At 33.1% G+C, this 9,349-nt stretch overlaps 1 protein-coding gene across 1 annotated transcript; it reads left to right on the top strand.

Moving 5' to 3' along the window:
* The first annotated feature begins 829 nt into the window (after positions 1–829).
* LOC116889649 (ATP synthase subunit beta-like) lies at positions 830–2,284 on the top strand. Its single transcript, XM_032890554.1, has one exon. It carries the CDS (start codon positions 830–832, stop codon positions 2,282–2,284), a length of 1,455 nt encoding a protein of 484 aa, XP_032746445.1.
* The last annotated feature ends 7,065 nt before the right edge of the window (positions 2,285–9,349 follow it).

The following is a 9,349-nucleotide window of genomic DNA, read 5'->3' as shown; positions in this document are numbered from 1 at the left end:
AATCCAGATCACGATATAAGAACCACCAACAAGAGATTTATTTCCTATTCAAGCTCTAAGAAAGAACTTTGGATAATGTTGGGAACAGATATTGGAATGTGTGGAGACTTTAACGAGAAGATTAAGAAATATGTGTTTAGTCAATTTGAAAAGGATTCAGATGGATTTGTAATTATTGGGAAGCAATTAGCACTTTTGTGTGAAAAAGGTTTTAAGAACAATATTGAATTATCCTTTGGAGGAGAAATTACAAAAACACATGTTTCTGAAAAAGTAAAAGATATTGCTTTCAAGATTTTGGATGTATTTATGCAAAAGCATTACCAAAAATTAACTATGGTTTATCTTAAAAATCCAAAAGAGGGGGTTATTGAGAAGATAAATATTCTTCCATTTACAGAAAAATATTTTGTTAATAAAAGAAAAGTTTATATGAGGGGACTTAATTTCTCCACAAGCTATCCTGATTCTGTAATTGATTTATTTCCTCAATACTTGGAATGTATTGTTATGGGAGCAATTGTTACTTCAAAAATAGGAGAGCACAATATAAGAAGAGAACTTATGCATAATGCCACAAAGAATGCGAATGAATTACTGGATGAATACACTCTTACATTTAATAAGCTTAGACAAGCAAATATTACTCAAGAGATTACAGAAATTGTTGTGGCAGTGAATGCCAAAAAAAGATAGAAGGGCTTGTGGTTTATCATTCTGTGGGTAAGGGTTTAAAAAGGTTAATTATCGGGGTTGTAATTGCTGGAGCTTTACTTGCTGTAGTGGTTGTTTCTACTATTTTTGCTGGAAGAGGGTAAAATTAAATTAAATGGCGGAAAAGAATAAGAATATTCAGGAGCAGACAGCGGAGGGAATCATCTATCAAATTTATGGTCCTGTAGTTGATGTTATGTTTGAGGGGGCAGGGCAACCCCTTGTAAACGAAAAACTTTCCATAGTAGGTCCAAATAACGAAAACTTAGGGGCTTTAGAAGTTTCACAACTTATAGGGGACGGGATTGTACGTTGTATTGCTATTACACAAACAATTGGACTTTCACGAGGAACTAAGGTTTTAAGAACTTATAACTGTATCACTGTTCCTGTAGGACGCGGAATACTAGGAAGAATGTTTAATGTGCTTGGAGAACCTATTGATGGAATGCCAGAACCTGAAGTATTTGAGAGAAATCCTATTCATGCACTTCCACCTTCACTTAAGGATCAATCTCCTACAGTGGAAATCATGGAAACAGGAATCAAGATTATTGACTTACTTGTTCCTTATGCGAAAGGTAGCAAAATTGGATTGTTTGGTGGAGCTGGTGTGGGTAAGACAGTTATTGTTACAGAACTTATTAATAACTGTGCTATGGGGCATGATGGGTTGTCAATTTTTGTGGGTGTAGGAGAAAGATCAAGAGAGGGTAACGATTTGTATTTTGAAATGAAAGAATCTGGAGTTTTAAGTAATACAGTTCTTTTGTTTGGGCAAATGAACGAGACTCCAGGCGCAAGAATGAGAGTTGCTTTATCTGGTCTTACAATGGCAGAATATTTCAGGGATGTTAACTGTTCAGATGTGCTTCTATTTATTGATAATATCTTCCGTTTTTCACAAGCTGGTTCTGAGGTTTCCTCTCTTCTTGGTCGTACCCCATCTTCTGTGGGTTATCAACCAACTTTAGCTTATGAAATGGGTAGATTACAAGAAAGAATTGCTTCCACTAAGAATGGATCAATTACTTCTATTCAAGCAGTTTATGTGCCTGCTGATGATATTACTGATCCGGCTCCTGCAGCAGTATTCTCACATTTGGACGCAAAAGTTGTTTTGGATAGAAAAATTGCTTCTCTAGGTATTTATCCTGCGGTTTCTCCTCTTCAATCTTCCTCTAATCTTTTAAACCCTGATTATGTGGGTGTTGAACATTATGAAATAGCAAATAAAGTTGTGGAAATTCTTCAGAAGTATGAGGAATTACAAGACATTATTGCAATTTTGGGTATAAATGAACTTTCCTTAGAGGATAGAAATCTTGTTTATAGGGCTAGAAAAATTAGGAACTTCTTTTCACAACCATTCTTTGTGGCTGAGAAATTTACAAACATTAAGGGTAGATATTTGAAGATTTCTGAAACTTTGAAATCGTTCAAACAAATTATTGATGGAGAGGTGGATGATTTACCAGAAGAAGCATTTTTATATGTGGGAGATATAGAGGATGCTAGAGCTAAAGCAGAACTGCTAAAACAACAAAGAGAAGCTAAGATTAAAAATTAGAGAGGAGTTGAAATCTGCAATTAAGAATTATTATCTAAAACAAAAAGTAAATCTAAATAACAAAAGTTCTTTTATTTCTTCAGAATTAAACCGTAAAGTAGAACAAACTAGAGAATTCATAAAAAAATATTTTGATTGAAGCGGAGAAATAATCTTTCTTCCCAATCCTTATTATGCGAAAAAACTTCTTTTAGAAAATTATCCAGATTACACATATTTTTCAAATTATTCAGACCCATATTTGTTTGAGTCTAAAAACCATACACAAATAACTAATTCATTTTTAGTAATTGAAACCAACAAACACTTTCTTTTTTGAGAGGGAAGTCTTCCTAAGAATTGAGTTAAATCAAAAGGTTTTTTGTGTTTAGAACAAAATTCAAAAAAAGAGGAAGTTAAGCAAGCAGATTTTTTTATATTTACTCCAGTTCAAGGAATAAGCATACTTGGATTTAAACATGAACTTGATCCCTTCTTTTTTGGAGCTGGTGCCATTTCACATATAGATAGAAATGGTTATTCTCTTGTGGAGGGAATTAGGAGGTTTGATTGTGGAACAGAAAATTATGCTCTTCTGCTGTTTTTGTATGAATATTTCAATCGAGTGATTTAAAATTTAGGAGAATATGCTTAAAGAGAGAATTTTGCTGAAACTTAGCGGAGAGGCTCTTAAATCAAAAGACAAAACATCTATTTTTTCTCATGAATCTTTACAAAACCTAGCCAAACAAGTAGCACATCTTTCTAAAAATTATTCAATTTCAATAGTTATAGGAGGGGGAAATATTTGAAGAGGAAAAACAAATAATTGTGAACTTCTTTTGGATCACAATGCCCATACAATTGGTATGGTGGCTACAGTTATAAATGCTTTGGCTTTCCAAGACTATTTAAGATCAGAAGGGGTTTCTTCTACAATCTTTTCTTCTTTTCCTATTCACAAAATTGCTAGTGATGTTTCCACAGAAAAAGTAGAAAAAGCTTTAGGAGAAGGGGATGTAGTAATCTTTTCTGCTGGTACAGGAGTTCCTTATCTTTCCACAGATACTTGTGCTGCTGTAAGGGCTTTAGAGGTTGGAGCTAAAAAAATCTTTATGGGTAAAAATGGAGTGAAAGGAATTTACGATTCAGACCCAAGGGAAAATTCTGAGGCTAAATTTTTTGACAAGATTAGTTATGAAGAAGTTTTGGATAGAAAACTGGAATTCATGGATTTGTCTGCAACAATCATGCTTAAATCAAATGGGAGACCAAAACTTATAGTTTTTAATCAGGATGTGGAAGATTGTTTTATTAAAGCTGTAGAATCAAGAATTGAATATTCAGAAGTTTATTAATTAGGAATCATGGAATTTGATTGAAAGGAATTTCAACAAAAATTAGTAATCGCTTTTGAAGAAGTAGAAAGCAGATTAGATTTGAACTTTAAAAAACTATATGTGGCTAGGGTAAATCCCGATCTTATAAGTGGAATAATAGTGAATGCTTATGATTCAGATCTTAAATTAGAAGAACTTGCAAATATATCTGTTCCGGCAGCAAGAACATTACTTATCAAACCATTTGATCCCTCCACAATAGAGAACATAGTTAAAGGAATTCAAAAATATAAACCAGAATTTAGCCCCATAGTGCAATCAGATTGCATAAAGATTGTTCTTAATCCTCCTACGGAGGAAACTAGAAAAAAAGCTGTTAAAGAAGCAAAAGAATTTCTTGAACAAGGAAAAGTAAGTCTTAGAAATGTAAGAAAAGACTTTGTGAATGAAATAAAAGCAGAAAAGCTTGCAGAAGATTTAGAAAAGAAATACTTAAATCAACTTGAGGCAGAAATTAAGAGTATGAATGTAAAACTTACTTCAGCTTTTGAAGCTAAAGAAAAAGAACTTATGTCTATATAAGTCATATGGCTTATGTTTCTGAAGCTAAATATTTGCTACAGAAACATTCAAGCTATTGTTTACTAGACATAGAGGTTACAGATTGTCCTAATCCTCAAATACTTCAAATATATGCAGAAACTTTTAATTCTTCTTGGCAAAGAACTGGGGAGTTTTACCAATTGTGCAAACTAAACACAGCCCTAACTCCGAGCACAATATTAAAAACAGGAATTACGGACGCATTACTAAATAAACAAGGAAAACCCCTTACCAAAGTGCTTCAAGAATTCAACAATTTCTCAAGAGACAGTTTGCTTATAGCTTATGAATGCAATTTAAAAAAACTTCCTCTTTTGCTTTCTCACTATAGAAAACAAGGACTTAAACTTGAAGCAAGGGATTCTCTGGATATAAAACTTGTATTCTCAGAATTATTTCCTGAACTTAAATCTTGTGAATTTTTGGATATTTGTGGTCAAACAGGACTTCAATATGAAAGAGGAATCGAATATAAAGCTATTTATGAATCAAAATTATTAAAGGAAATTATGCTTTATCTTAAGCCTTTAATTTTTAAATCTTAATCTTTTCCTAATTTGTGTTTTCCGAACAAAAATCTCGTTTACTTCCTCCCCCAAAGCAATCATTTTTAGACAAATTAAGGACTAAATACAATTCCTCTAGATTTATACCTGCAATTCTGTTTATTCTCTGTGTGGTTTGCTTTATAGCTTTATCTAGTTGCAGTGAATCTTGAATTTTGATCACTCGAGATTTTTTCTTTTTCCCATTTATCTGAATGAGTGTGTTCGAAATATTCAAGCTTTTCCCAAGACTTAAATCAAGATTTTGACTTGTATCCTTATTCTCGTTTCTTTTTTATATTCCAGAAGCATTCTTATTCTTGAATTTAAACAATAGATCTTTAAGCAATCCAAAGCACTATATGGCTATATTTCTATTTATATTTTTTGTGATTTATGTTCTTTCCTCTTTTGTTTTTGGAAGAGAAAATATTTTTGAAGCAAATTCGCTTGATTCCAAATTTGTGTTTAGGCGATTATCCTCATTTGCTTACTTATTCTGAAATTCCTTATTCTTCTTAACTTCTGTGGGAAAGATTGATTGAGTTATCGCTTCTTTTTTACTTGTCTCATTCTCGGATGCTTTTGGTTATTTTGTTGGTTCTAAAATAGGCAAGATTAAAGTTTTTAAAACTTCTCCAAATAAAACACTAGAAGGATATTTATTCCCTCTATTGGTGTCTCCCGCAATATTTATGTATATTCATTTTGAGTATGGTTTTTTTAAAGAACCAACAATTGGTTACTGAATTTTTGCAATTCCTTTTTTATTTATTTTCTCCGGCTTTGCTGGAGATTTATTCTTTAGTCATCAGAAAAGAATTTTGCAAATAAAAGACTATGGGAAAATGCTAGGGGGACATGGAGGATTTTGGGATAGACTGGATTCTCATACATTCTCACTTACTTTTTGTTCTTTTTCTTTGCTTCTTCTACAAATATTTAATAAATCTATTACATCTCTATAAACGTGTCTAATAAATATAAGAATTATTTTTTAAAAGTCCATTCTGTTTTTGATGAAGCATTTTGGAATCAGTTTGTTTCTAATTCTTGTGCATTTAAACATCACTTGGATAAGGAAACTAGAACTGGTTGAATAGAAGTAGAAGTTTTCAGAAAACTTCCTGTAGGGGGTGTTTTTGAATTTTTTAAGGTTTATCAAACACTTGAATCTAGTTCCTTAAAGCTAATTTTCAAATCTAAATACTTATTTAAAAAACAGGATATACAAGATTTATTTGCACGTATCCTGGGAAAAGAGATAGAGCACCCCTTCTTTTTTAATCCCCCCTACATACTATTTGAAGCGGAAACAGAGGAACAACAGGAAGAACTAGATCAAATTGTTCTCAAACTTAAGCCTATAGTTCACTTTCTATTTAAGGACACAATCTCTTTTTCAATTAAGAAATCTTTTGTTCAAGCCCCTTCCCCAGTAGTCTCTACTCTCCCTCCTGATCCAATACCCAAACCAACAGGTCGTTATGCTCAAAATAATTTCAAGAGCAAGGATTTAAAAAAAGGAATATTCACAGTTTTTTATAAAGAGGAAAGAATTGACTTTAACAAAAGCAAGAAGTTTAAGTTTGGAATTAAGTCTGTTGAGGGGAATGAAATCTATTTGTTATCTGCAAGAAAATTGGAGGATATGAGTGTTTGAGAAAGCATACAGGAGAATAAGAATTATGAGTGTGAGTATGAATTAAATAAGGATTCCAGATTTTCAAACTTTATTGATGGTTTTTTAAACTCTGCCACAGAAGCGGAGGAATCACATACTGCTCTGCTTGATACTGCTAAAAAGCACTTATTCCCTATTTGTGTAAGAACTAAATTTTCCGCTTTTGATGGCCTTTATTATGCAAAAGATTTTCTTAATTCAGCCTCTTTAAGAACACATAAAGCTTTAGGGGTTGCAGATTTTGCTTCCGCTCAAGCCTTTTCTGATTTGTTTAGAACTTCTAAAAAACTTGGAATTAAGCCTTTGTATGGAGCTGAGTTTGAAGTTATAGGAAATGAATATCCCATAGTTTTGGGGGATGTTTCTTCTTGGGATAAAGAAAGTTTCTGTGTATTCGATATAGAGACCACGGGACTTAATGCTTTTGTGGATGAAATCACAGAGATTTCTGCTTACAGATTTACAGATTCAGAGGAAATTGGAAGATTTAACACATTTTTAAAAATTAAAAAACCACTAAGTCAATACATTTCAAACCTTACAGGAATAACAAATGAAATGCTTGAGAGACAAGGTCAAGATCCTGAACGAGCACTTAAGGAATTTCAAGAATTCATAAAAGGAAGTTTGCTTGTGGCCCATAACGGAATCTCATTTGACTTCCCATTCTTAAATGCAAAAATGAGAGAATTTGGTCTTGAGGAAATCCAAACTCCAATACTTGACTCTATGAGACTCTCTCAAGCAGTGTTTTCTGAGGAGAAATATAAATCTCATTCTCTTGGGGCTGTGTGTAAACGAGCAGGCATTACTTATGATGAAACCTCTGCTCACCGAGCTAAATATGACGTGGATGTTCTTGTAAAAGCATTGAACAATCATTTGCTTGCGGCTTTAGAGAAAAAATCTATTTCCTTGGGAGAACAAATTGGCTCCTTAAATGAACTCTTGTGAAATCCACAATTACTTTCCCATCTGTATGGTCAAAATGTACTTGTGTATGCAAGGAATAATGCAGGAATTAAATCTCTTTACGAATTAATTTCTATAGCTCACACTACAGGCTATTTAGGAAAACCAACAATCTCCTATTCTGATCTTCAAAAACATAAATCAAATCTTGTAATTGTTTCTCCTCCTTTATTCTCAGATTTTGTACAAGCAGTTTTGCAGGATGACTACACTGAGTTTGAAAAGTTTTTACAAATATATGATTATGTGATTCTTCCTCCTCCCTCACACTTTGTGCATGAAATAGAGCGTGAATCATTCACACAAGCAGAAGTAGAATTACTAATAACTAAGATTTTTGACCTTTGTAAAAAACACTCTAAACCTTGCTTGTTTAATCGTGCAGTAAGGTATTTAAGCAAGGAAGAACATGAAAAATATCTAGTTCTTATAAATGCCAAAGGAATTTCAGGGAAGAGAAACCCTTTGTATAGCTTCAAATATAGCCACACACAAACATTTCCTGATTTCTCCTACAAAAACACCGAGGAAATAATTAGTGAATATTTATTCTTAGGCACAGAAAAGAAGATTACAGCTCTTGCTCACAAAAATCAAGAGGCTTTTCTAAGTGAGATTGAAGAGGGAATAGAGCCAATCAAAACAACTCTACATCCACCACACATAGAGGGTTGTCCAAACTTGATAAAGAAGGAATGTGAAAAGGTTATGAAAAATATTTATGGGAAGAAAATCCCATCTTATATTCTTGATAAATATAAATTTGAACTTGATTGCATAGTGGACAACAATTTCTCAGTAATCTACTGAGTGTCCCATCTTCTTGTACAAGAATCACTTAAAAATGGTTACCTTGTAGGATCTAGAGGATCAGTTGGTTCTTCTTTTGTGGCCTTTTTACTTCGAATTAGTGAAGTAAATCCCTTACCTCCACATTATTTTTGTAGTAATTGTTCTTATTTTGAACTTGTTGAGGGTTGGCTTGAATCAGGATTTGATTTGCCCAAAAAACAATGTCCTGGTTGTGGCAAAGATTTGAGGAAGGATGGACACAATATTCCATTTGAAACATTTCTTGGATTTGGAGGAAATAAAGTTCCAGACATAGACCTTAACTTCTCAGGGGAATATCAAAACTCTGCACATAACTTCCTTAGAGATTATTTTGGCGAGGATAAAGTGTTTAGAGCAGGAACAATAAGCTCTATGGCAGAGAAGACTTCTTTTGCTATTGTGAAAACACACATAGAGGAATTAAATGCTTGAGAGGAATCCCAAAACAAATCTAAAACTGCATTTACACAGGGAAAAATTAAATGACTTGCAAATCAAATTATTGATGTTAAGAGAACTTCAGGGCAACATCCAGGAGGAATTCTTGTAGTTCCAAACGACTACTCTATAAATGATTTCACCCCAATAAACTATCCTGCAAATGATGTAACAAGTGATTGATTAACCACGCATTTTGAATTTGAAGATTTGCATGATGCATTACTTAAATTCGATATCCTTGGTCATGATGACCCTACAACCTTAGCAATTCTTAAGGAAATGACGGGAGTAGATCCTCTAAGTATTCCTTTTGATGACCCTAAAGTATTAGAAGTTTATGGATCTTGTGAAGCTTTAGGAATTAAGAAGGGAGATTTGCTTAATGATGATACAGGAGCAATAGGTTTGCCTGAATTTGGAACTATTCTTACAAGAAGAATAATTACAAAGTGTAATCCAAAAAGTTTTGCTGATTTGATAAGGATTTCTGGTTTCTCACATGGTACAGGGGTGTGGAAAATGAATATTGATCAACTAGTAGAGAAAGAGGGCAAAAAACTAAATGAAGTTATTACTTGTAGAGACGACATCATGATTTATTTCTTGTCCTTAGGAATGGATAGGGAAAATGCTTTCAACATAACAGAAAGCATAAGAAAAGGTAGAG

Source organism: Rattus rattus, unplaced genomic scaffold (assembly GCF_011064425.1).
Source record: "Rattus rattus isolate New Zealand unplaced genomic scaffold, Rrattus_CSIRO_v1 PGA_scaffold_45, whole genome shotgun sequence".
In the NCBI taxonomy this organism is placed as follows: Eukaryota; Metazoa; Chordata; class Mammalia; order Rodentia; family Muridae; genus Rattus; species Rattus rattus.
Note: the sequence above shows the minus strand (reverse complement) of the source record. Positions and strands in the feature narration are given on the sequence as shown.